This window comes from Tripterygium wilfordii, chromosome 10 (genome assembly GCF_013401445.1).
Source record: "Tripterygium wilfordii isolate XIE 37 chromosome 10, ASM1340144v1, whole genome shotgun sequence".
Taxonomy (NCBI): domain Eukaryota; kingdom Viridiplantae; phylum Streptophyta; class Magnoliopsida; order Celastrales; family Celastraceae; genus Tripterygium; species Tripterygium wilfordii.
The window spans coordinates 695,016-722,758 of NC_052241.1; the positions used below are offsets into that span (position 1 = coordinate 695,016).

Genomic DNA, 27,743 nt, shown 5'->3' on the forward strand with positions numbered 1-27,743 from the left:
AAAATCTCTCCCCCTATAAAATGTGTGGACTTTGTTTGATACAACTAGAAAAGCACAACAATATATATTTCCAGAAAAATGAATTTGACATGGAGTGTCTCCAAACAATTGATTATTTACAAAAGCTCAAAAAAGCAAAGGCTTATAGCAAACCAAGATTCCTGGTTAGGCCCTTCATTGAGACAAGAATAACTGCAATCTAGAAGCAGCAGAAGCCAGTTTCGATCTCTTTAGAGCTATGACCTAAAAAATGGGCCAAGCAAACACCATTTGGGGTGATCAACAAACCACTCTCCTTCCTTAGTATCTCATGTAGTGATCCCTAAAGAATGGGTGTCTAAGGGCCTCATGAGCGGTTAATCTGCTGGATGGATCAAACTGGAGGAGACCTTGCAAAAGATCAATAAGCTCCCCAGCAGAGTGATCAACATCCTGCATTACTAGATTCTGTAAGGAAGAAAAAAAATTCTAGTGTTTTAAATACGATGCTAATACAGCTTTATGCGGAATGAAAACATCTGGACATAGGCCAACAAAAGCAAAACATAGCAGAAAGAGAATCACACCTGAAGTCAGGGTAGCTTCAGAACAGCTCTTATGCTTTCCCTTGAGGTTGCCCCGTCTGGCCAGTCCAACCTACCCCTTCTAACATATTTCTCAGCATGCCGGCTGAACCAAAAAAAAACATGAAAAAGAATATTGCAGTTGAGGGAATAAGTTCTCACATGACATTATAACATCAACATGGAAGTTCTCTTTAAAAAGTAATAATCTCAGAAGTCCTTAAAAGAGCACGCACTCTGCTCTTTTCAACATGTGCGGTGGTAATGGGCCTAAAACCCTCTCCATCATGGCCAGGTGCTCTAAGTTCTCATGTGTCTGAAACAAAGCTTCTCCCTGGAAAAAATATTTTAAAAAAAGAGAGAAAATGCTTCTCAGATATCTGTTCGTCAAAATGGTTACAATAGTGCCATTTGAACCAGTCATCAATGCATTTATGTGAAGCATAAACACACCGAGCATAACTCTACCAAGAAACAGCCGGCACTCCATATATCACATGGATAACTCCATCCAAGACCTGAAAAAGAGGGGTAAAAACCTTATGCCCTTTTTGATTCGTATTCATAAAGATATTCATCCAGAGGAAAAGGTAGCGGTAAAGAGTAACATACCAAGAATAACTTCAGGTCCACGGTAGTGCCTAGTTGAGACAATATAGTTGTGATCTTGTTCCTCGTAAGCTGTGCTGCCAATATCAATTACCTGAATAGCACTTGATTTTGGCAACCTCTTGTAGCATAATCCCTCAGTTGGAGACCTCGGTGTAACCTAGAATGATTTAGAAATCAGAGATCTAAACATCAGATGTTAAAAGAAAGAAGCTAAAAGTCTTAACGCCCCAAGCCACCCCTCATAGGGAAGGAAAATTGAAGAACCTGGAAAATAGAATCGCTATCATTACAATAACATTCAATGAACAAAATTGTCTAAATCTGTCGAGAAACAAAATTTTCTTTTGAATGACAAATATTACAAGAAAAATTGAAAATAGAGCATACCTTGTAATCAGGTATCTTTACATATTCTGGAGAAACAAAAAGTATGTTTTCAGGCTTCAGGTCAGTATGGATGAGTTGTAAATCATGCATGACTGCGAGAAATTCACAATGACAAACGTGAGCATTTTTATAATAACCTCATCATCACACTTATCATAACACATTGACGACGATGACGATTGCCTTCACGGGACATAAATGAATGCAGTGTAATTAGTGAATTGAAAAGTACTTTAAACAAAACAGACACAAAACAAACAACCATGAGGTCACAGACATGTACAACGCAAATAAAATTGTTGCCTCCAACTTGAATAAGGATATATAAGAGAAATAGCAGAAAGTAACAGTACACACATGCCACACATTCAAAAAGTTGTCTGCCAAGCTCGCGGACAAGATCAACCGGAAATGGGCGGTAATTATTTTTCCGAAGAAAATCGTATAAGCTTGGCCCAAGCATCTCAAATACCTGTTCAAACCATTTAAATTCACCCACAGATCTTAACCCCAAAATATAGAGTGTTGGGGAAAATCATCTTACCACAAATCAATCATATACTTACAATACAAATATGGTTACGATAGTCAAACCAGTTCCGTATTTGTACACAACTGCAAAGAATAAACCCACGTAACTGCTGACTACAAATTCACCTAAAAATTGATTGAAATACACAAAAATGACTGTGAATGAATGATGCTTACCGACTTCCATTCCCATCATGCTTTTGGAGGAGTTGGAGTACATCAATTTCTACCATTGCTGCTTCGCGGTATTTTTTAATACTCCGCACTACTTTTATGGCAACCATCTCTCTCATCTCCCAATCTCAACATTCCAAGACCTGACCAAAGGTGCCTGAACAGCACAAAGGATGTAAAGTAAGAGCAGTCAAGTATGAATTAGACATCCCCAAAATACAAATTCAACAATAGGAAAAACTGTGAGAATCTTACCTTCACCAATTTTTCTGTGGATCTTATCTGCAAGTACCAGAACAAAAAAAGTGTAGAAATCACAGAGAACCATGAAAATTTCAGACAAGGAATCAAAATTTATAAACAACAAATGTCAATCATGGAGGTAAAAATAAACAAATTCCATGCAAAAATCTCCAACAGTGAAAGGTAGGTCAGGAAAGACAATATGTAGAAACTTCAAAGCATCAAACTTCAAAACAATCTCAAAAATTCATTACCGACAATTGTAGCCATATTTTAATGTGCACTGCCAGAGAGAAAGAACAGTAATTCTAAGGAAAGAAAAAGAAAAAAGGGAGACTGACTTTAAAAGCCGAGCATCAATTGAAATAGCGAAGAACATGCTAGTTTGTTTATTTTTTTCTCCCTTTCCTGAGCACGGGTGTCATCATTCATCTCTTACAATGCAAAAAGAGACTTGAATCCAAGGAATTTCAAGGAATATGCTAAGATACACTCAATCTAAAGTCAATGAAGAATATCCAAATTGTGTGGAAACATCAAAATACCAAGATCAACAACATAGCGAGTTCTCTCATAACTTATAGCACGCCATATTAGGTACACAGATATATAAAATAAAGATTTTCAATGGTGATAAAGTGTAATTACAGCGAGAAGTTAATTTTTCTCCGAGAGCAAAAATGTAATGGCCATCTTTGTCATCATCTCGCCAGGGGGGTGATCCTTTAAGAGCTAATCCCTTTACATATAGACGGGCATTGTCTCTGAGTACCCTCGATGGTTGAAAGCTTGTCCCATTTCCAACATCTTGTCAATTAAAAATTCCTGACTGAGCCTACAGACATTCATTCATGTTCCACTAAGCAGAAAAAAGTTATAAAAATTACACCCAGCCTCAATTATTCATTTACATGATCTCCCTCATGCATCATTTTTCAAGCATATGTAAATCGAATGAAATGCAAATATAAATATACCACTGGATCAAAATCTCAAAAGAGTAAATACAACATAATCTCAAGCATCTTTTGCCAAGGCTCCCGCAGTGCGCTAGGTGGGGAACATGTAGGATGTACGTAGACCTTATCACATATAATATGTGAAGAGTCTATTCCAAGAATTGAACATGTGACTTCTAGGTTGCACATCTCTAACTCAATCAAGTGGATAGAGGATAAAAGAAAAAAGTAGACTACAAACTAAATAAAAAAAATGAGCAAAACAGGAAGTAACACTAAAAATTTGCATCTTTATAATAACTAAAGCTCGAACTTCTAATCCAGAAATTCATCCCAAAACCACCAACTGAAAGTACATCATGAATATTCTTCAATATTCAAGAAGATCTGAATTGACATGACTAGATATCCCATGAAATTTTCTAAGGGTCAATTTTGAGGAAAACTATCAGATCATTAATTTAGGTGCTTTCTAAAATTTCCCCCAATTACCATTGTCCAAATAAAAATTTATGCAAAAACTTCGAAAGATCCACAATTTCTCCAAATTCAATTATAATTGATCTTTCCATACTTCACCGGGAAACGATCTAAGAACCACCCGGGAAATTTTTCTGCAAAACACCTTCCACATATACAAACTGAGCTAAAATGTAAAAGAAAAACATATAAGACTACAAACCAAATGTAATAGAAACGAAAAAGACAATAAAATATTACCTTCTGTTGAGCTTGAGGGAGTTCCCAACCAACCCTAGGCCTCTGGGACGACGATCCATGTAATTGTGAGGAAATTCCGTGAAATATTCCATCTCCATTCGATTCCAATCCTAATCCTACTCTATCAATCGATTCAATTATAACCCTAGCCCTAATGGCCATGGAGAGCGCATTGAAGACACGGAGTGTCTCGCAGGAGATGATGACCCTAGCCCTGGTTGCTGTCGAGAGTCGTTCGATTCACTTCTCAAGGATTAATCTGCGCCGCTCCTTTTTAGCCTTTACCCGTCGTTGGATGTTTATATGGAGTGAATCCACACCGTTCCCTGGCACATGTTTGAGTTCCTAGGTGGACTCCACTGTTTCGGTTAAGATGTAAACGGTAAGTAAAAAACTTTTTCAGACCCAGGCCCGCACCAAGCTCGATTTTGAGCATCGAGTCAGGCCTGACTTGCAAAATGAAGCGCAAGCCTGACCTGGGTCCATAATGCTCGGGTCTTCGGACCGGGTCTCGACCTTTGATTTTTTTTTGACTTACTGAATTTTTTTTATTTTTGTTTGAATATACCGATGTTTCCTTTCATACTCTGCCATCAATTTGCTCAAGGTCTCAGAGTTCGATTCTGTGCTGAACCTTCACTTAACTAACCTGTCGAGCAGTTTGGGCGTGTCTAACCTGGTCGGCATAGCACTACAGAGCTTACTCGTAAGAAGTGATTGACGAACAGAGACGATTAGAGCGAACTTGGGTCGGTTTGCTTCACGGAAGATAAAAATATCAAGGCTTTCCTCTGGACCTGGTATGAAGCTAACCTCCTCAATATTTACCTCGTGTAATCTAAAAGGTTCTATCTTGAAAATTTGAGAAATGAGAATCAACTATTTAAATTATAAGGAAACATACAGTATTCACACCACCTCTCTGGGAAGGAGAGTACTGAACTGCATAAAATATAAACCAAAACATGTTAGATATATGTCAATTACTCAATTTCATTCCTCCTTGCTTATATCATGAAAACAATTTTTCTTTATTTTTTTTTTATTTTGTAGAATTTCCTCTAAAGTGGAGTGCCAGAGAGTCTACTTCACAATTTAACATCAGCGGCCACAACATTTATCCCAGAACACTGATCCTAGTCAATGCTTGGGCAGTTGGAAGGAGCCGGATAAAATCCTACCTGAGAGATTTGAAAATAGCTCCATCGACCTCAAAGGGCTACATTTTGAGTTCTTGCCGTCTGGATCTGGTCGAAGAATATGCCCTGGGATACAGATAGCAACAACAACAATGGAGATTTCATCAGCAAATCTATTATATCATATTATAATTGGAGAATACCTGATGGGAATGAAGATCATCTGGACATGCAAGAGGCACCAGGTCTTACTGTCAGTAGAAAGATGGCTCTTAGCTTTCTGCCTGTCAAGTACTTTCCATGAGAGATACACGTATATATGTAGCTGTGCACAAGTGTTAAAAATAATGTGTTCTACTTGTGTGTTTGTAGGTGGGTAAGGTGAGATTTCAAGCTGAGAGTGGTAAGAATCTGAATCATCTTTACAATATAAATCACAACAATGATATAAATCACAACAATGAAAAAACCATAAGAAAAATAGTATGGTAATGACAGCCATTACAAATAATAACATTCACTGACGAACCAATGGAGAGAGCACCATAATTTTATAAATTATTAGCTTGAAACAACTGATAGCAAAAACCAGCAGGCCAAACAGTAAAATAGAGGATCAAACGTTCACTGCAGCTGACCGTCACTCCCCTATGAAGTATAAAAACTAACCAAAGCAATTGCTGCAAGACCTCAGAGAAAAAACAAGTAGTGCAAACAAGGGAGCCTTGAAGAATGAAACTGCTATAACCTAAAATGCGTGGATTTGAAATTTCACAATAAATACAAGAAGGGGAAATAATTTTTAATCAGAGAAGGGGTTCAGAAAGCTCCATTTCATTTGAACTCTGTTGTTCGCTGACAGGTCTATGAGAGCCAACAAAGTCCATCCCCAGCCACTGCCATGGCCAACATATATATCTAGGGCCATGTCGACCCCTGGAGTCTTCTCTGTTTTCAAACTCTTCAAGCTGATGGCTGAGCTCCTCTACCCTCTCTCTCAGCCTAGATGCTCTTGTGTCTGCCAGTCTCAATGATTTTTCAGCCGCATCTCTTGCTGCCATTGCTGCCGCTGCTGTCTCTTCTTTGAATCTTAATTTCTTCTCCGATTCCAACAAGGCTTGCCTCGCTTCTTCAAGTTCCTGTTTAAGTGTTGAAAACTGCGAGTACACAACCAGCACCTAATGTCACATGCATGTGCAAGATGCATAAATTTTAGACGGCAACTAATTAAAAGACCTGAGAATGGTAAATCGATCTTAGCTGTGAAACATCCAGCAACCTTAGATTTCTTATAGATACGGTAAAGACCAGATGATGCAAGTAAGAAGATTCACTATTTCTTCAATGTGTGCACTTAGAAGTACTCATTTGTTTCTTACTCGATAATTCCCAGACCTAATAATGGCCGAGATTCTTACCGAGACTCCACATAGAATGTCTAACACTAGTTTCAGAAGTGACCACTCCCTCCCTGCCGCAACAGAAATTACTTCCTGTTCCCAAGTCTCTTTCCTTGACTTTGCGAGAAAAATTATTTTTTATTGTCAATTTGTATTCAAAAAAATTCTAACTAAAATGCATTACTTGATAGCCACATTATCTACCAGCAGATACAAGACACTATGCCCAAAAGTGGCCTCCAGACACACCTCACACAACCACTTGAATGTTTAATACTAAAATTTCTCAGATAAATGCAAAATTACAGCCGTGCCAGAAGCATCAAGCAGATCAATAAAACTTAAAACTTGGCAAACATACCTGTGCTACAAACTCCTGCTCAACAGCTCGTCCAGCAGCAGCCTCCTGCTCTGCTGCAACTTTCCATCTTGTAATTTCTTCTTCAGCAGCAGCAATGTCCAACATAAGCCCTTCAACCTGCAAGACGGGAATAAAAAGAGGACAAGGTTCAAATACAAGCACAAGTTAAATTATTCTAGGGTTTCTGTGAAAATTAGGGTAACAAATAACATAATGTCTGACAAGTCAACTACTTTCTACATGGTCTTGAATTGCACAAGTTAAGCGATAAAGTTTCCAACTGTCAGTTAAAGATCAAAATCTTACACTTTCATTTGCCACTCTCTCCTTCTCTTCAAGTTCCTCTATTTTCCGCATCCTATCAGTGAGCTCCTTGGCTTGAGCCTCTACATGTGCTTTAAGTAAACTTGACTCTGCCCTTAATACAGTAAAGCATGAGTACCAAAGAAATACCTCGTCAGCACAGGTAAAAGAAAAAAAATTCACAATCTAAATGGAGATTTATGGGTTCAGAAATGATAGAAGGTACCGTAATTCCTCCACAGAATGCTGCAACTCAATTATCTCAAGTTGAGAAGCCTTGACAATATTTTCCAGAGCACCAGCCTGGGCACAACATATATGTCAGTAACAGTTATTTAAGATTGAAAACAGGGATCAAAATTCAAATCTAATCAACAGCAAGCGACAATAGATACACCTACCAAAGTGCATATCTCATCCTCTGCCTCTGGAAAATCTGTGTCATGATGAGATGATGGAATCTTGCCATCTCCAAGAAGCTTGTTAAATTTAAAATCTATCCCAGCCTCTCTTAAACCATTCTCAGCAGCCGTAAAAAGCTCATTTGTCTTGGAAGAAGGATCTAATATCATTTTCTTGGACAGAGCACTCCTGAGTAAAGAACCAATATGCTCTTTCTCCTTAACTAATCGACCCACTGTTTCCTCCAAACCCTTTGCTTCATGACGGTTCTCCTCTACTAAATCTCTAGTTTTTTCAACAACAACTCTTGCCAATTCATAAATAGATTCCAACCCTGCTAAGCAAGCACGTACATTTTCTTCCATGTCTGTTTCCTGCGGCAGAAATAAGGACTCCGACAATTCTGAATGATCAGTTGCATCAACTGTCTTTATAACTTCATAAATCTGGTCATGAATTTTCGAAACAAAACTCAATTGATCAATCAACAAAGGCCTCTGTGATTCCATCTTAGACTCCAAATTCCCCAACTTAATATCATATTCACCAACTAAATCCCTGAGCTCCACTACTTCATTCTCCAGGGAATGAATCTTCTCCAACATCTCCCTTTCATTCTCATTTATCTTCCCATCCTTTTCAGTTATACTTCTCTCCATATCCTCAATCAAGGAACTTTTCTTCTCCACCTCTTCTCTTAAACCACTGATGGTGGCTTCAAGCTGAGAAACCTCAATTGCTATCTCATAGTTCCTTTGCTCCATCTGTTCTCTCGCTTCATTTCTGGATTTCGTGGTGGTATCAATCTGTCTAAGAAGCTCCTCAACAATCTCGTTAGTCCTCTTTATAACACCATAAGCCACTGCTGGCAGACCTGTCGTGTATTTCTGTGACCTAGGCAATCCACCAGCTGCGAAATTCTTGAAGTTGCTTACTTTACCAGATATCTTATCCAATCCACTCACCAGCATATGAGTTGATTTCTGAATTTCAGATTGCAGAGACTCCCTGGCTTTCACCGCCTCGTCCAATTGCTGACTCATATCATCTCTCTGCTTCAGAACCTCGTCTTTAACTCTATTCGCTTCCGCCAACTGCACAGAGCTCCTCTCATTCAATATGGAAGCCTCCTCTTTCTCACGCAAAGCCTCCTCTTTCTCACGCAAGGCCTCCTCTTTCTGCCTCGAGCACTCGTCCCGCTTCTTGATAGCCTCATGAGTAAGCGCCTTCAACCGATTGAACGACACCAGCAGCTCCGATTTCGAATTCTCCGCCGCCTCGCGAGCCGCTCGCTCGCGATCGAGCTCCGTTAAAAGCTCGCGGAACCTCTCCACGGATAATTCATCCGGAGACGGATTCTTAATCACAATCGGCACCGGATCCTCCCCCTCCACGTCGCTGAGCACGGCATCAGCGTCCTCGTCGCCGGTACTTTCCATCTAGTTATCGAATTAATCAGCGATTACTATTTTTAGCCGATCAAATCAATCTCCACCTAACCGATACTTCATAACCCTAGAATTGAAGTTCGATGACAATGAAGTATTGGTTGCTCTAGCGATCACAGGGAAATGTATCCAAAAAGACTGAAACTGGAGACGAACTGTTTGTCGATAATCCCGATTGCTTCAAGTATTAGATCGAAGAAGACGACGAATCGTACTTGAAGATAAAATTGAGGAAAGGGGTCTTCACCGAAAGAAGACGAAGCGAGGGAAAGAAAACACAACAGCGAAAGCTACCAACCATTCTCTCTCTATTTTTTTTTTCGCAGTTTTTGAATTTTTATTCTTCTAAAATAAATTCTAAAAATGCTTTTAATATGAAATAAAATTTGTTACGGTTTTTATTTGAAAATGTGAAAAAAATTAAATTCTAAAGATGCCTTTAATATGAAATGAAATTTGTTTCGGTTTTACATTCAAGTCACTAGTTAGAGTTATAAGATCGATATGTATCATCATAATGATCAAAATTCGAATCCCACAATCCCCTCTCTTATTTCAAAAAAATTTTGCGGTTTTTATTTGAAAATGTGAAAAAAAGATGTATAGAAATGCAGTTGAGATAGGAGTCAATGCAAGTCAAATCCTCCTAATAATTTGCATAAATATTTAGTAAGTCAAGCCGGTCAATAGCCTATTAAAACCCTAAATTTTGAGTTTTTATCCTTCTTATTTATTTTCAATTTAAATTGTAAAATGTTAATCTAATTTTTGAAATACAAATTTCATCTAAAAATAAATTAGCCATGTCTTTTTTACTGTTTAAATGAGCCTAAACTCATTATTAGGATTTAGGCCCGTTGTTTTTAGAGTTTTTGAGAGCTTGTTTTTAAATGGGGGAGGGGATTCGAACTATTATTAGGGTGATACACATAATCCTTATCACTCCAACTAATGATTCAAGTATCGTCGTTTTGAGAGTTTTGAATGAGGTAATCTAATAGTGGATTGAGGGGGGAACTGGTGCAATGGTGCACCGGTTATTAACTTGTTCAGTTTCTCCACCGTTAGATTAAAAGATTTATTATTTATATCTCACGGTTATAACTTTGTTTGATAAAAAATTCATTCCTATCTCAATTATCTTCCATTTCTCACTTCTCTCTTCGGTTTGTATTCTCTTCGCATCTTCAATTTCATGACTTATCTCTAATTTCTCTCTCTTCGGTTATATTGTATTCTCTCTCTAACAACTAGATCTTGATCTTGTATCTAGAGAATAAAGAATAATCAGCTTTTGAATAAGAGATTTCTTTTGCTTATTTTACACAGATCTTGGCTAATAACACAAAGGAGTCTTCTTCAATTAAAGAAAGAACTCGTTGAGACGTGATTTATGTGTTTGATTTTGGAGAGAGATAGTACAACCAGAAGATAGAAACCTAAAAATACTCAAAATAAAAAGCTTCAATATCTTTGTGTTTGATTTTGAAGAGAGAGAGTACAACCAAAAGAGTATTGTGTTTGATTTGGAGAGAGTGGGTACAAACAGGTGATCTTTGGGGAAATCGTCAGATCTAGAGAGAAACATCTTACGGTTCACAAAGTGAATAGGTTATTAACTTGTTCACCAGTGAACCGATTCCCCCCTCAATCCCAATGTGGTAGGTATGGATGAAAATATAAGTGATATAAAACGGTTGAAGAGTCATAACTCATAACAGTTATTTAATAACACATCGCATGAGAATTAGTAAAGGCCCAAGGAAGCCGAGTACAATTAAGCCCAACAAAATTAGCCCAAGAAACATGGGTGTATTGCATTTTGGAACCCACTAATGTTTGAGGCCCATCTTAGCTTACTACTTGAAGGCCCATCTTAGCCCCCTCCCAACACCAGTATTTCTCCCAAAAGATTATCAATTTTCTCTCTGTGGCTAAAACTTTTCTTGGAGTAGTTGCAACAACAAAGAAAGAGTAGTAGACAGAACGTTCCAAAAGCGTAACGTTTTCCCTGAAGGACCCATTCCAACCACCATGACCTTCACCTTAAATTGGGAAAAGAGTATATGATTAGTTTACGACAAAATAAAATTATTACTTTTTATTTGAGCTAATCAATTACCATTTCAATGATGTCTTAATCATACTCTATCAAACCCCATTGAATAGACCCCAATCATAACAAGACTAGTTAATTGGTAGGAATCTCGACAACTGGTATCTCAATTATACTCGTTGCTATTGATTTCTACGTATATGATTTCACATGCATTATGTGGGACATGTGGATCCCGCTATCAAACCATATTGAATAGACCCAAATCATAACAAGACCAATTAATTATAGGGATCTCGACAGTTGGTATCCCAATTATCCCCGTTGATGTTGGTTTGTACGTATATGATTTCATGTGCATTATGTGGAATATGATAAACCCACAAATTCACTTAAATCATGTATATCCAACTCAGTTGAGATAATTGGAATTTCGACTTATGACATCTTTATCATTTACCTAACAAGACTAAAAACTGGATGGATGGAGGATGATGTGTATGGATGACTCTTCTAAGTAAGCCTATAAACAAGACTCGCTTGACTTTCTATGTTTCTCCCCAAACCCAGAAAAACAAAAATGAGGAATTTCTTTTCCTTCTCCACCCTCTCTATTCTTACACTTGTTATTATGATCTTTCTTGCTCCTGTCACTGCTCTGCCTCTATCCACCAACTCCCGATGGATCGTCGACGACAGTGGGCAGCGAGTGAAGCTGGCTTGCGTGAACTGGGTTTCACACCTTGAAGTCATGGTGGCAGAGGGACTTAGTAAGCAGCCTGTGGATGTGATATCCAACCAAATTGTGTCGATGGGATTCAATTGTGTTAGGCTCACTTGGCCTCTTTTTTTGGTCACAAATGACACCTTGGGTTCAATGACTGTGAGGCAGTCTTTTCAAAACCTTGGCCTGACTGAATCAATTGCTGGTGTCAAAGCCAACAACCCATCTTTCATTGATCTTTCACTCATTCAGGCCTACCAGGTACTTACCTAAATTTGGCCACTTCTTTTATTGGCATCGTTGACAAGTGCTCTTAGTAGTTGTTGTTGGGTTTTTTTTTTTTTTTTTTTAACGTGTAACCCCATTCAGTTGTCCATGGAACAACAACTGACTGTCCGGTTCACATGGAAAACCTCACAACCCCATGACAGGGCCGACCCTAGCCACTTTGGTGCCCAAAACGACACTGTAAGGTGGTGCCATATAATCACAAAGTGAGATGGTACTAATGTGTCATGTACGTGAGTGTTAAAGTTTTTTTTTTTTCTGATTTTTGGACTGATTTAGGACTGGATTGGATTAGTGTAAAATTTGTTTAAAAAAATTGTGGTGCCCCGAGCTTCGGGCAAGCCCTATGAATCAATTGAGACCTAGGCCAAGACCCAGTGCGGGAAATGTAACATATGGTGGCATTAGCACTGGCTGAGCAAGAGCGCATCTGTCAAATTGCAGTAACGGAAAAATGCACTAGACTTGAACTCACAACCTTCCGTTTGCACTAAGAGTTATCACGGTTAAATTCACATTCCAGCAAACGACCTGTTGTTAACGACTGCTCTTAGTCCTAATAGTGTTATCATAATTACAGGCAGTGGTGTCAAGTCTTGGTGAGAACAATGTGATGGTGATACTGGACAATCACATAAGCAAGCCAGGGTGGTGTTGCAGCAACAATGATGGCAATGGTTTCTTCGGTGACCAGTACTTCAAGCCGGAACTCTGGATCAATGGCTTGACTCGGATGGCCACTATGTTCAATGGAGTGTCTAATGTGGTTGGCATGAGCTTAAGGAATGAACTCAGAGGCTCCAAACAGGATGTCAATGACTGGTACAGGTACACCATATACATTTGAATGTTCAATACATTAGTTTATCAATATCCTGCATTTGATCAATTCTATTGTTATTCAAAACGAGTTAGGTATATGCAGAGAGGAGCTGAAGCAGTACACTCAGCAAACCCAGATGTGCTTGTCATTCTATCCGGTCTGAATTACGACAAGGACTTGTCGTTCATCCGAAATCGACCAGTGAACCTTACCTTCACTGGAAAGTTGGTGTTTGAGATGCATTGGTATGGATTTACAGATGGAAAGGCATGGGAGACGGGGAATCCGAACCAAGTGTGCGGGAGAGTGGCGGATAATATGATGAGGTTATCAGGATTTCTGGTGCAGCAGGGGTGGCCATTGTTTGTGAGTGAATTTGGATTGGATCAAAGAGGGATCAATGTCAATGACAACAGGTATATAAATTGCTTCCTTGGTGTGGCTGCTGAACTTGACTTAGACTGGGCTTTGTGGACACTGGTTGGGAGTTACTATTTGAGGCAAGGTGTGTTTGGACTGGATGAATCTTATGGGATCTTAAGCTGGAATTGGTGTGAAACTCGCAATTCAAGCTTCCTACAGAGAATATCTGCTATGCAGACTCCATTTCAAGGTACAACAGTGTTCATTTTCCTAACAAAAGAAGCTTTGATTGGGATGTTGAAGTTGGCTTGTGGTAACTCCTTACAAATGCGGGAGGTGACAAGTTCAACTCCCACGTCTAGCAATTTTTACATTATTTCCTGCACGGGCTATGTCTTGGTCTCATCTTTGTGTTTTTATCGCATGATGCAGGGCCTGTTGTATCCGAGTCTGAATTACACAAAGTGATTTTTCATCCACTTACGGGTCTGTGTGTCCAGAGGAACTCATTTCTTGAACCACTGAAGTTGGGTCCTTGTAGTGAATCTGAGGCATGGACTTACTCTACCCAGAAGATCTTATCAGTAAAAGGAACATATTCTTGCCTACAAGCAGACGATTGCGACAAGCCGGCGAAAATGGGGTTAATTTGCAGCGGCTCTAGTTCGAGATGGGATATTATCTGACTCCGGAATGCACCTCTCATCAATGATCAGCAATGGAACCACTGTCTGCCTGGATACAGACTCTAATAACAATATTGTTACCAGCCCTTGCAAATGCCTTAGTAGAGACAACATGTGTGACCCTGGCAGCCAGTGGTTTAAACTAGTTGACAGCACAAGAGGTTCAACACAAACCAAAGCAATCCTGCGTCTACCCGGAAACCCGAAAACCAGAAAAGATTTCTTACTAGATCTTTTGAGCTGGGTATAAGAACAAAAAAACAACAACAATGAAGCGAAGAAATTCAGAAGAACATGATTTCCATCTGTCCATACTGTAAGAAGAAAGATTGAAAACCATTTTCCACCTGCTGATTCCTCTGGCTAACTTTCCTTGTATTACTGACTTATCCTTACTGGGCAATTCTGAAGCTGCCAAAAACTATACCATCGTACGACCTATTCATCCTTTTCATCAACTGCAATAAAATCTTTTTACTCACTGACTGCACATTCAGATCAACAAGCCGCAAGCCGCAACGAATTTACCATCAGCAAATATAGCATTTCAACGATATCCCATTGAGATAACTTACCAATCAAGACAAGTTTGAAACATTACTAATTCATTGCTTAACAAGGTATCTCAAGTAGAACTTCAATATAAATAATGTCTACAGTCTCAAGGCACAAAGACAAAAGTAGCTTGCTCATGGGGAAAAAATGAAAGTATCAGCAAAGACACATTTGCATTTTATCCAGTTGTTTACTTGAACAAGTAATTAAAGATCTTGACTTGCTCGAAGAGAGAGGTCTGACTGAAGCATCATTCTTCCATTGCATCTCCTGCTTCAATCACTTGAACTTTCTCTTTCAATGGAATTATCTTGGTCATTAGTACCTCTGTAACCATAACAGAATCAGGGCATTAGACTATTACTCAAAAGAACAATCACTTTGCATGTAAAGTATAAAAGGTGGATCAAGAGTTTTTACGTCAATCAACTACATATCTCGACTCTTCATACAATCATACAACAGAACCAATAAAAATACACTCCGCAAATATTTGTCACAAAACTATGTGAAACCATTTGGACAGCAACAAACCATCCATAAAAATATTGTTCTTTAACAGGGATCTCTAGGCCTAGTCGTGGCATTTGTTGACAATAGAACCAATAAAGATACACTGCAAATATTCATGTCATAAAACTAGGAGAAACCATTGGGACGGTAACAAACCATCCAAAAAAATATTGTTCTTTATCAGGGAGCTCTTGGCCTATTGTGGCATTTGTTGAGAGGGGGAATAGAAGGGAGTGGATGGCAAACTAAACCATCCAGTAACCCATCTGTTCCTTTACATAATTTACAGTTAAAGCAAGAGAAGTGGGAAACAAAACTAGAATATGAAAATCACAGCTCCAGTCTAGATTGGCTTCACATTTTGCTCAAATATCATGTGTAAATGCTTTAAAATTTCCTCTTGAAACCCTCCATAACACAGCAGAAAAGGTTTGCTGGGTCAGGGAACTAAAACTTCATCTTTATGTTCACAACACATTAACCAAGTTAAAACATCAATTTATTCCCTTTCCCCTATCCAGTAAACTGTTTGTCCACTGCTAATATTCCAAAATCAGTCATGCGAGTAACATGGAAGACACAAAATACCATGACCAAGTCATTACATTAAAGCAAAAGCAAAAGCAATTCAATCATACTAGACATAGGTAATAAGACAAAATGATGCACAGAAGTTGTTCTAACCAGTCTTCTTTGGAAAAGCATATCCATTTGTATTGACATAGGTACGAGGATTAGGCTGCAGGTGGTTTCTCAAATAATCTTTGTGGCCCTGCAAAATCATTATCAGTTGGTTAGTGTCCAGAAAAGTTAAAGAAGAATAGAAATTGGGTATTATAAAGAACTTAATTTGACAAGATGTGATTTTAAGACGTAAACCTTGGTTATCACACAAACATCTACATTGCTTCCACTTCCCAAGTCATTGAATATTCCAGAGCAAATAGCCTCACTCACCAAATTAATTCCCTCTTCTCTCTGCAGAAGAATACTTGAAAAGTCAAATAACATAGAGATATAAGACCGCATGCGCCATGAAAAAGCAAATAGCAGCCATCAGACTTATGATAATTATTTCATATATCAGGCATAAACACAACAGCAAGGACATATTCATCTTGTGCAACATCATTCATCAATAAATAATATGTGGCAAATTTGGTTAGGTGGCTACAACTAACAGATTTACAGATCACAGGCAATTCACAGCTCAATATAACTTGTTCAAAATTGAAAGGACTTCCCACCACATAGCAAACAACTTACTGTTAGACCTTCACGATACTTTGACTCAAAGATAGCCATTGCGGCAAGGGAACCAGATCCCATTGTAGCATATGGAAGAGAGTCCGTAGATCCATGAGGATAGATCTGTTGGATATAGTGCATAGTCAGTACCTCATAGAATGAAAAACATTAGTCTAATGAGGTGCTCGTAAGTATAACCAAACTCACAGTGTGCAAATGGGGTCCAGTTACATCAACTCCACCAAGCACCAAAGCAGCCTGAATATGACCTTGATAGCTAAACAAGAAACCAACAATTTAGGCCTTCCATTTGTTATCAAGTACACACCATAACACTCTAAACGTTAATAATATATGCTTACTTGAAAAGGTGAGACTTCAAAAGAGTAAGAGCTGTCACAACCCTAGATTCTCGACCAGTATGATACCGATGTAACTGCAGCTGGGAACTGACCATGTCTGGGCAAGCACATCATCAAAATAAAAATAAATAAAATATGACTGATAAGACCACTAAATATTTACAAGCATAGTGATTTGACATCAAAATAGCATAAACAAGCTGAGTAGGGAATGGGGACTTCAGCCCATCGAGGCAATCATCAAATAATACACATTATTCATCCACTTTAAAGAAAACCGCAAGTGATGTCTTAGCTTCTAGAGTTGACTAGAAATAGTAGAAAAAACTCAAAGTGAGGCAAAAGAGTCATAAGCAGACCCACCAACTTGTTAGGATTTTCACATTTAACCAATTGTTGCACAAAATTTCAAAGAAAACTCGTAGCCCTGCCCTTGACAAGTCTTTTATGGAGAACTCCAACAGTAACATGCGAACATGTGGCTTAGTGAGGCCACGAGTTCAATCTCTAAAAATAGTCTCTCCACATATTATATGTGGGTGAGGTTGCCCATTACGAGAGCCTTGTGCACAGGAGTTATTTACCTGTTACTGCCTCTGTATCAGCGGCAGTTCCTGCTCCACAGCAGTAAATGTTAGGTGCCATATAATGTATTTTTTCGCAGTTTTTGTCACAGACAATCGGTCCTTCAGTGGCTCTAGTATCTGCTCCAAGAATGACACCATCCTGAGACATAGAATAAAGAAGATACAAGAATTATTGTTGATGGAGCACCAAATGAGATGGGCTATTAATGTCTTGTGAGCACCTCTCAGAAACTTTTGAGGGAATTCATTTTAAAGAATTCAAGAAGGAAAAAACTAACGAGAATGGAGATTGGAGGAGATAAAGAGATGCAATAAGATGGGTCATGAAAGGCATTCCTCATGAGATATAAGCCAAGCAACGGTTTGGCGGTGATTCAATTTCCTAAACATTTACGAGTCTCATCAAAGGCGCACATACAACCTTTTTCCATTTGGAAGCTTATCAACACACCCAAAGGCGAAAAGTAAGATGGCAATCACATAATTAAAGAGTCCATAAATAATGCTCACAATCCATATTGAACAACAGCCTAGTGGTGCGACATCATTATGTTAGTTATACACTGTGCAGAATCCATATTGAATACTTGGATATTCCTGATTCTCATTAAATGGCATGCTCAAGATGATTCGAAGGCACCCCTTACCCATTTAGAGTTACATAGCAGTGGACCAAATCACAGTAGCTATGTATCACAAATCATATTGCCCATAACTAGAAATGAAAGTTAGGAATCCCAATAATTAATAATATTCATGTCCAAACAACCAATTTCCAACAACAATTAAAATGAAAAAATATTGATTGTTAAGTAAGCAGGATAAACACCTGAAAAATGAGACCAACAATTGTAGTTCCAGTCTTTCGATAAGAAGGAGGCTTGGCACCCTTTTCAGCGAGCATATTATTCCTTCTGCACAAGTCAAAGCTGAATCCACCCCTGGGAGGGAGCTCCATAGCAGACATTCTTTAAATCTCAAACGAATCTACAAACAGAACGGAAGAAATTGACTCTTAATAACATGATTTAACACGAACACTAAATTATTAACCCAGAGACTACAAGAATAGTGAACTAAGAAGTAACATCGAATTACTATGGCATCTATTTCCAAACTTAGCCTAATTTAAATCAACAAAAAAGCACAATAATCGGCAATAATGGTTTGGATTATGACCTAATGCATCAAAAAGCGAAAATACTAAGGAAGATCCTAAACCAAAGTCGTTCTCTCGGCTCCAGAGAATGAAAAATTAAAACCCTTGTACATACCCGAAGAATTGGAAATAGAAAAGTGAACTGCAAACAAATCGAAGCTAATACGAGTATTAGGGAATGAATCAAGAACTTCTCACACGAAGAATGATCCTGTTACCAGATCTAAACGTAGTGAATTAACTTACTAGGAACGAAGACCAATTGTATTGCCGTGTCGGAGAGAACTGCGACGGAGGAGAGCTAGGGAAACAACGATAACGAAGCTTGCAGTTTAATAAAAAAAAAGTTCGAGACTTGGAAAAAAAGAAACCAACTTTTGTAACGCCGTTAAGGCTAAAAACGTGAGTCTTCAATCTTCATCTTCTTATCTATTTCTTCTCCCATTTCTAGACTGCCTAAAACCTTCTAATTACTATTTAGTCCTCGTATTAATTTTGTTTCCCACTTTATTATTTATGTAATTAACAAGAAATCCTATTTGATTATTATTGTCGGTTTGGTTGAATTTTTTAGAGTTTCGATCAATCCTCATTAATATATATTTGACGATAACCAATTAATGAATTGATTGGGTCGGTCGGTTAAATTTAGACAACCCTACTCAACGAAGTCAACTCTTTTGCCAAATCAACACCAAGGAATGTGGTGCAAACGTACGAGGTCAAAATGGTTAAGTTAGCTATTTTTAGAATCTTTTATTGCATGTGCGTGAGATGTTTAACGCTCATTTTGACGCGATTTATCGTTACTCTAATCTCAACTGGCACATGTGATTTGTGGGTATTGCTTCTCCCTCTTACTTGCCTTTTGGATAGTTTTTGAAGTTTGTTTTGAGCATATACTCCAATATTGGAATGGTCAGAGGTTATGAATCCATAAGCCCTTCCCTTCCGCATTCCTCTGTAATAGAAAGTGCCTCCGATTTTGATCAAATTCTTGGTGACCCAGACGTAGAGGTCGCTGGCATGAAAAATCAAGCGTGGTGTGACCCCCAAAACTGGCGACACAACACAGGAGCAAACAACTCAGAACTGTTTTCCCCAAGAAAGCAACAAATATATCCCACAATGGCAGGTGAGCATAAACAAATTCGATTGCAGAGAATACAACATTGCTTGCCATTGCTGTTTATAACTAATACTGCTGATTGATATCTTCTGACCAAATGGGACGGTCTAAATCTCTTAATTTTATAATATATGCGCAATTGAAGTACAGAGGGCGAAGGAATCTATAATATCAGCCGCATGGGTGTTAAGTGTGACCTAATGAGTAGGACTAGTGAGGTTGCTTGTTATCTTGTATTGATTATTTTCTCAAAATGGCTGCAGTAACAACATAATTATTATAAGAAGTAATGAAATAAGTGCGATTCTAAAACCTGTGGTGGGTGATAACATCACAACCCGAGTTTTGTTGAAGTGAGAATTGATTGAAAACCATCAACTTTAGTCGATGATTCTCCATATCATGAACATCAACCTAACTTAGGTTGAAGTAAATCTTGGTTTGAAAGCCATCAAGGCATGACCTGATGCTTTGTTTTTTTCCAAGATTCAAACCATCAAGAAAGTGTTGGGATATAAAGGACAAGTCAAGATTAGTCTCCTAGGAAGAAAGTATAGCAATGTGCAATTATATATAGGTTACAAAAGGGAATAAGAAAGCAGTTGGTGAGATACAATGATAATGAAAGTTTCCCTTAATGAAGGAGAGGTTGATTACTTATAATACTCCCGCAGTATGCAGAGATTATCCCCCATATAAATGATATTTTTGATGTAAGAAATTCATGAATTTCGGAATGAGGCACTTATTTGGAGGGATCTTCTAGATGCATGCATATTTTTCTTTATTTTCTTGTCTACTTCTCTTTTTCTTTTCTCCCACTCAAAATAATATGCTAAAAATGTTGAAGAGACCTCTTTATCTTTTTCTTTTATTCCCATTCCTTTTCCGGATTGGGTTCTTAATAGTATAGAGATAAGATTTGTTCAAATACTGTCCATTATTCTAAGCCTTGTAATACTTGCTTGTTGCAATTTCACGATTGGAATTTGTGTTCTTGAGCCTTTTCTTTGTGAGTTGATTAGAAGGAAACTGCAAAAGATTTACAATTTGGGACCATCACGGTCACTTCCAGATTACTGTAGTGTATGAATAGTAGTTATAGCCTTTCTTAGATAAATAAGAGTTTATGTGTCATATGGTCATGAAGAATTTCCATGCATGCATTTTTTAACCAAGTTGAAGAGTTGCTATCATTTTTGAGGATGAACTTTCTTGGAAGTGAGAGAAATTACATGCATTCCTCATTGTCTTTAGATGAAGATATACTCGTAAGGAAGCTACTCCTTACACATGACCCCGATGGTCGTCATCTAGATTCTGAGCTTTTGCTTCAGGCCGTTGAGAAAATCATATGCTATGCTACTCCATCAGGATCATTGGTAAAGACCTTATTTGGATTGATTTCTCAGGATTCAAATGTTTACATATGGATGGATACTAGTTCATGGACTCCATCTACAGGTCTCTGATTTACATCTTGATGGCATGGCAAGAAATGACATAAACAACATTGAAGTAATTGGATCACAAGAACTTCTTGGACATGCCATCTATGAGATTTCGCGCCAGGTAATATTCTTCCTCTCCGATTCTGTCGATCACATTTTGTTCGATATTTCAGATCACTTTTCTTGGCTGCAGATGCTTTACAAATGCTCTGGTGAAGGGAGTCTCCATGCCAGGGCAATGATCTTGTTTGATTTGCTTGGAAATTATAGATGGGATGCCAAGGTTGTGATAGTACTTGCAGCGTTTGCTACAATCTATGGTGAATTTTGGCTTCAAATGCAGTTAAATCCTCGCAACACCTTGGCAGCATTAGTTGCAATGCTTAAACAGCTGCCTGGCGACTTAAGCATGGAGAAGCCTCGATTTAAGGCACTGAGCTTGTTAACGAAAAATATGTTGGAAGTGACCAAGTGTATTATCAAGTTTGAGGTCCTGCCATTTGCACATCTAGGACTGGGTAATGAAGAAGCAATAGCCACCACAAAGTCCCGGATCTACATCGCTTCTTACTGGGTCACCAGAAGCGCCTTAGCCTGCTCTTCTCAATTCCTAGACTTGATTGCCCTGAAGCCTGAGCAAGTGCATGTTCTTTCCCTTCAATCACCCTTTTTCTTTTTTTATTTTATCATTTGACTATTAGGATATTACATTGTACAATCTTTCATTGTTAATAGTTAAGAGAAATCAAATTACTGGTTTTTCAGGTATTCGCATTCAACTATAATTGCAGCTTGGGAGCTCTCAAGTCTGTCATATAGATTGAGCAGCATTCACAGTCTCCTCTGGCGATTGGTGGATTTGTTTTATCAGGATATAGGTTAGTGTTCGGATTCTTCAGAATCATAAAGAAGGGTTTTATCAGTCATGACTCCCTGTGTTTTGCATAAATTGCAGAAAAGAAGATCTATGAGAAGCTTTTGAACCTTTTTAAGGAGACCCACAATGATAACCAGGAGGTTCTTTGCACTTTACTAGCTATCAGGGATGACTTATCACTCAAGGATTGTTCCACACAAGGAAAGGTATTTATGCTTCTTCAATTGCACTGCATCCCTAAAGATACGAGGCAGAAAAGTAAAATATAAAGAGGACAAAAGCAGCAGCTACGACTGTTCTATCTCTTTACTCTCTTTTTTAGTAACGTGGAACCCACCCAGCTGTCCACCGGACAATTGACCAATAAACGGGGGCCACATGAAAGACCCCGCGACCCCATGGATCAATTGAGACTTGGGCTAAAGCTCGGTGCGGGAAGATAACGCATGATGACATTCGCACACACTGGGTTGAGTAAGGGCCCATCTCCCAAATTGCAATAATGAAAACACCCATGGGGATGCACCATAACACCTGCACGTGGAAATCACTATAAGACGATGACATTGAGTAATGAGATTAGCGCTTTAATTATGCTCTTATTCTAAGGCAAAAGGTAACAAGTACTTATGACTTGTCCACTATAATAAGTCCAATGGAGCAACATCCCAAAGCTTCTTATGTTCAGAAAAAATAGAATTACTTCTGCAACCTATTCACCATGTGCTTTGTTTCAAAAACAGGTGGATGTATCAGAACTAAGAAATAAGGTAGTTATACTGCTGATCTCAAAGTCAGAACTCCTTCCATTTGAGGAGCTAGTTTTGCTTGTTCGCCAGACATATGATCACCCTCATCACCAGAAGTTAGAAGGAAGTTATGGCATTGTATGGATTCCCATGTCGAATTCCAATACATGGACTGCTGCTGACAAGGAGACTTTCCATTTCTTGTCCAATTTGTTGCCCTGGTACTCACTCTGGCAACCGTGGCTACTCAACCATGCTGTGGTAAACTACATAAAAGAAGCATGGAACTACAACACTCAACCTCTTATGGTAGTGCTAGATTCGAAGGGGACGGTCACCAACTCAAATGCTATCGATATGGTACTGATCTGGGGAGCCAAGGCATATCCCTTCTCAACTTCAAGAGAAGCAGAACTTTGGCAAGAAGAGAATTGGACACTGCAGCTTCTCACTTATCAAATTGATCCCCTACTAAGTAAATGGGTAAGACAATAAATATCCACATTCAGAGTTACCACTCGGCGGGTTGCCTCAGCCTGTATTTAGAATTGCTATTCAGAGACTGCCACATTATGTCCCTGAAATTATCCCAGTTTTTTTTTTCTTGGGAGAGTGCCCTGGTTTAAGACTGCCTTTGTTGCACATTTATGTACACCCTTTTGTACTCGCATTGCTTAACCTTGGAACTGATACAGGTAGACGAAGGCAGAAACATTTGCATTTACGGAAGTGAGAACCTGGATTGGATCAAGGAATTCCACGCTAAGATATTGCTGATTAAAAGTTCCAGAGTGCAGCTTGAGATGGTGTTTGTTGGTAAGAGGAATCTTAGTGAAAATGTGAAAAGCATTTTAGACATCATCAGAGTTGGAAAACATAAAAGCTTGTTCTCTTTCACGACCATATATTTGTTTTGGCTGCGATTGGAGTGTATGAGAAGATCGAAACAACAATCCGGAAAGACGAGTAAAACTGATAACATTTTAGAAAATATGTCAGCATTGCTAGAGGTTGATGATGAAGCCGTTGGCTGGGCAGTAATTGGAAGAGGGAGCTCCGCGGATGTTGTAAGGCTTCATGGAGAAAAGCTGATGGAAACTTTAAATTCGTTTCCAGAGTGGGCAGAGAATGTTGGGAAGTTAGGCTTCTTGGGTGCACTTAGAACTGCCATTGAACCACCTCCACCTCTTCCAGGGCCTTGCAACCATGTCAGTGTTGTTCCATTCGATAAAGGATTGATTGAAGGAACTGTTCTTTGTGAAAAATGTAAGCGTCCTATGAAGATTTCTGTTGTCTACGAATGAAATGCCAGTACTCCTGACAACACTGGCTTGCCATAGATATGACTGAATAATTTATGCAACAAGTTCAAATTTTATATAGAAAACTAAACCCTATTGTTTGTTGATAATGCACATCTACTGTTCGACAATAATATTACTCTTAGAGCACTCACATTTCTCTCAATAGATTCTCTATTTTATCTACTCAAACAACACTTTTTGATAGTTTACAGATTCTCTATTTAGTAACAACTACATCAGTATCTCTATTCTAAAATCTCTACAGCATTAAAATAATAGTTTCTTTCTTACTTTATTATTACTTGTCTAAATTATATTATCTTATTTCAAGTAAAAATTAAAGTGTGTCATTATATATTAATTTTAGAAAAAATAATTAGCATTAATTATAAATAAAAATAATTAGTAAAAAATATAATTAATAATAAATTATAATTTGTAGACATATATGAACAAGTTGAAGATGATCCTCCAACGTCAATACTGGAACACTTACGAACTAATGAGTTTCGAAACTTTATTGACCAGCACATTCGCATCCAAGATAGAAAAACACATACTGAACTTCATAGCAATGCAAGTTTCTAAGTTATATGTAATTTCCTAAGTTTTAATATTTTCTATTTTAAGTTTAATAAAATAGTATGTTATTAATGTCTTTTGTAATGCTTGAATATTACAATGATTTAATAAATAATGAATATTTTATATGATAGATATTAATTAATTACAAATAAAAATTTGAGGTAGAGATCAAGCATTTACTACATTTAATTACTATTAAAAATAAAGGTATTCATCATTTTAATATTTTAAATGTTTATCTATTTACTTTTTGGTTATCTACAAATAAATATCCATTTGATCAAGTATAAAAAGTAGATAATGTTAAGAGATACCAATGTAGTGTATTTTTGTATTTTTCAAGACAATTTGTACAATCTGTTATTTATTAAACCTATTATATCTATTTTACATACAATGTGAGTGCTCTTAGTCTTCACAGGTCATTCTGTCCCTGATAGTCCACATCTTCATAGACATGCCTATTTAGACAATACCTAGATGGTGCTATACTGATATATGTTGGTGTGCCTTATGTCCGGACCCCAAAACATACAGGCCACTAGGCCAGTTAATAGAAATCCCAGCTAGGAAAGAAATCTTCAAAAAGATTGCCAGTGAACACCCATGTCCATTCAATAAAATCAGTTTCTTTTGTCCTTCAATCTTAAGACATCTGTGCATCAAGAAATGCAAGGCAGCCAAACTACAACGTACATGGCTTGTTTAGCCTGAAATGAAACAAATAGAGGAGCTCCCCCTTTTCATGAGTTTAGTGTCTTGGGCTAAGACTCCATTACTGTACCCATGAGAAACAAACACAAAAACTGAAACCCCAAGCGGATCATTTATAAATGAGGAACAAACACAGAGAATCAAAACCCCAAAGCGGATTGGTGGGATTGTTTCGGGTGTGATTTATGATATAAAATGTTCCGCTAATGCTCAAACATTTCGAATCCCAAGCCAAAATAAAATCTAAATCTAAGGAAAAACAGAACTATGAATGAACTGAGAAATATACCAGTAGACAGGTAGCAGAGTGCGACCAGAAAGCATACACCTCGCTGTTTAAAACTGGCACAAAGAGTACGATCAATCTATGCTTCGGAAACTTGAACGTCTCCCACTATCAATCAAGGGAGAGTTCACCATTATGAAGCAACGACTCTTCAAATCGCAAATCAAGATAAGGATTTTGATGAACATGAACGAAATGTCACAACGCGACACTGAATCAGACTACGCCATTATCATAAACTGCGTAGTCTGTGCAGAAATCGGTCGCCGTTGATATCAAATGTACGCTTCCGTTGACGCGTCCCTCTGGATTTATAATCCGACGAAGAACGCAACGCCTATCGAAAGCGACAAATCCTTAAATTTTCACACAACTAACAATAAAATTGACATCGAAAAAGGGAACTCAAATCTACAAGTGAAAACGACGAAGCGAACCCCGGCGCAAGCTACCACTACCGGACTCCGAGAATTGCAGGGAAGCGGCGTTAGGGTTTTCAAGCCATCCCATGCCGAAACTCTCTACAGATCAGGGATTTTAAAGAGAAATTGGGATCACAAAAAGTTGTTAAATTACCAAAAATGCCACTTTCTTTTAGAAAGCTGAATGAATGGGCCGGTACGGCCCATCAAAAGGGAAGCCCATACTGCGAAAGTCTGTGGGCTTGCCTACGAGATCGATCGAGCATGGCGGAGGAAGTGTTTGGATCGTACAATAGAACTTTCTCTGCGAAGCTCTTCATACGGCATATCCAACACTGTAGTTGTGCTCCTCCGAGACGACCGAATTGGTAGATCGCTATTGCCGGAGCTCTCGTGTGCAAAGCAGCAATCGAAGATGGTGAGACTGGCAACCTACTTCGGCATGTCCTTGGGAGCCTTCGTCTTCTGGAAATCCATGGATAAAATTCACGTCTGGATCGCCCTCCATCAAGACGAGAAGGTCTTCTCTCTTTTTATATATATATATATATTTACATGTATGTGTATATGTGAATTTAATTGATTGATCTCGCCTTGAAATGTATTTTTTTTACTATAATTTTTCTTTATGATGCGGAAAAAACCCTAACTGGTTTGATTAGGCACAGTTTCCCTGATTTTTATGTGTTGATGTAAAAAAATTTAAGTTTAATTTCGTACAATTGTTGTTACAGAAGGAGAGGTTGGAGAAGGAAGCGGAAATTAGGAGAGTTAGAGACGAGCTACTCGCCAAACAGAAGGAGTCTCTGGCCTGAAATGGAATTGAAGAGTTATGCATGCTGGTGTCTCACTCTGTACTTTGATTCAATGTGGCTCTTTTACTTTGAATTATGTTACATTTAAGACTTAACAAATAATCTTTTAAGCATAATGACCATGATTGCCATGGGGAACTTGATTATCTTGACTTTTTGATAAATTTCTACCTCTTTCTGATTGAAGCAAGAGAATTGGAGTGTAGTTTGTGTTTGTTTAGCTCTGATGTTTGCAAGGAACTATTTGACTCAGAAGCGTCACTGGATGTATGTGCTTTTAGCTAAGTAAGAAGCATCATTTCTTTGTATGAATCCCTGGCTGCATTTGTGAAATGCCTTGAGGATTTGTCAAATCTTTAGGAAAATTGAGAATGCTGCATATTATTGGCGGGTTAGGAGCCTTAGGCTACACTTATTGGTATTTTGTTGATATGCTTTGGTGTTGCAGTTCCAATACCTGCTGCAGCAGATGAGTCTATTAAAAGTTTAAAACTGCTTTATTAAAGCGTGAATTTTTTTTTCAAGAATCAAACAACTGTGTGTAATTCAAGGAGGCATCTTTCTCTGTTGTCTAATTTTTGTCTTGTGCTTTTTTTTTTCTTGAATAATTCACTGATATTTAGCCTTCCTCTCTTGCTAGAAACACAATTTATTTCTGGAAGTGTGTTTTTCGTTGGCTATATTTTACTAAGGTTGTCGATGTGTCCTCCGGAATGCTAATGCAAGTTCAAAGGTTGAGAACTGACATGGATGTATAGCAGAGTAAGACTGCAATGTATTTGTTTGAAAGTGCATCATTATCATC

The 27,743-nt window shown here is 38.2% G+C and overlaps 6 protein-coding genes, 1 non-coding gene and 1 pseudogene across 7 annotated transcripts; 3 read left to right on the top strand and 5 right to left on the bottom strand.

Annotated features, from left to right (window-relative positions):
• Positions 1-34: 34 nt before the first annotated feature.
• Positions 35-4,656, bottom strand: LOC120007546 (annotated as a pseudogene).
• Positions 4,657-5,049: 393 nt separating this feature from the next.
• LOC120007550 lies at positions 5,050-5,882 on the bottom strand. Its single transcript, XM_038857853.1, has 2 exons — positions 5,532-5,882; positions 5,050-5,454 (listed from the first exon to the last, which is right to left on the bottom strand). Exons 1-2 carry the CDS (start codon positions 5,843-5,845, stop codon positions 5,409-5,411), a joined length of 360 nt encoding a protein of 119 aa, XP_038713781.1. The 5' UTR covers positions 5,846-5,882; the 3' UTR covers positions 5,050-5,408.
• On the bottom strand, positions 5,861-9,551 carry LOC120007547 (uncharacterized protein At3g49055-like). The gene is made up of 5 exons (XM_038857850.1): positions 7,794-9,551; positions 7,619-7,695; positions 7,396-7,507; positions 7,090-7,206; positions 5,861-6,485 (listed from the first exon to the last, which is right to left on the bottom strand). Exons 1-5 carry the CDS (start codon positions 9,231-9,233, stop codon positions 6,135-6,137), a joined length of 2,097 nt encoding a protein of 698 aa, XP_038713778.1. The 5' UTR covers positions 9,234-9,551; the 3' UTR covers positions 5,861-6,134.
• A 2,278-nt stretch (positions 9,552-11,829) lies between these two features.
• Positions 11,830-14,521, top strand: LOC120007548 (glycosyl hydrolase 5 family protein-like). The gene is given in 5 exon segments (XM_038857851.1): positions 11,830-12,283; positions 12,891-13,138; positions 13,226-13,746; positions 13,929-14,172; positions 14,174-14,521. Coding segments are annotated over 5 exon segments (1,707 nt in total). The 5' UTR covers positions 11,830-11,848; the 3' UTR covers positions 14,433-14,521.
• Positions 14,522-14,722: 201 nt separating this feature from the next.
• Positions 14,723-19,004, bottom strand: LOC120007549 (proteasome subunit beta type-7-B-like). Its single transcript, XM_038857852.1, has 9 exons — positions 18,853-19,004; positions 18,277-18,434; positions 17,445-17,586; positions 16,861-16,957; positions 16,706-16,775; positions 16,517-16,621; positions 16,130-16,228; positions 15,935-16,022; positions 14,723-15,064 (listed from the first exon to the last, which is right to left on the bottom strand). The coding sequence occupies exons 2-9, from the start codon at positions 18,412-18,414 to the stop codon at positions 14,988-14,990; spliced, it is 816 nt and encodes a 271-aa protein (XP_038713780.1). The 5' UTR covers positions 18,415-18,434; positions 18,853-19,004; the 3' UTR covers positions 14,723-14,987.
• A 1,939-nt stretch (positions 19,005-20,943) lies between these two features.
• Positions 20,944-24,262, top strand: LOC120007552 (protein SIEVE ELEMENT OCCLUSION C). Its single transcript, XM_038857854.1, has 7 exons — positions 20,944-21,117; positions 21,200-21,307; positions 21,380-21,822; positions 21,952-22,064; positions 22,142-22,269; positions 22,807-23,295; positions 23,508-24,262. Exons 1-7 carry the CDS (start codon positions 20,971-20,973, stop codon positions 24,114-24,116), a joined length of 2,037 nt encoding a protein of 678 aa, XP_038713782.1. The 5' UTR covers positions 20,944-20,970; the 3' UTR covers positions 24,117-24,262.
• A 1,434-nt stretch (positions 24,263-25,696) lies between these two features.
• On the bottom strand, positions 25,697-25,846 carry LOC120008346. Its single transcript, XR_005470464.1, has one exon. It is a non-coding gene; the product is annotated as a small nucleolar RNA snoR137 (small nucleolar RNA).
• A 556-nt stretch (positions 25,847-26,402) lies between these two features.
• Positions 26,403-27,143, top strand: LOC120006980. Its single transcript, XM_038857107.1, has 2 exons — positions 26,403-26,643; positions 26,858-27,143. The coding sequence occupies exons 1-2, from the start codon at positions 26,539-26,541 to the stop codon at positions 26,936-26,938; spliced, it is 186 nt and encodes a 61-aa protein (XP_038713035.1). The 5' UTR covers positions 26,403-26,538; the 3' UTR covers positions 26,939-27,143.
• Positions 27,144-27,743: the final 600 nt, after the last annotated feature.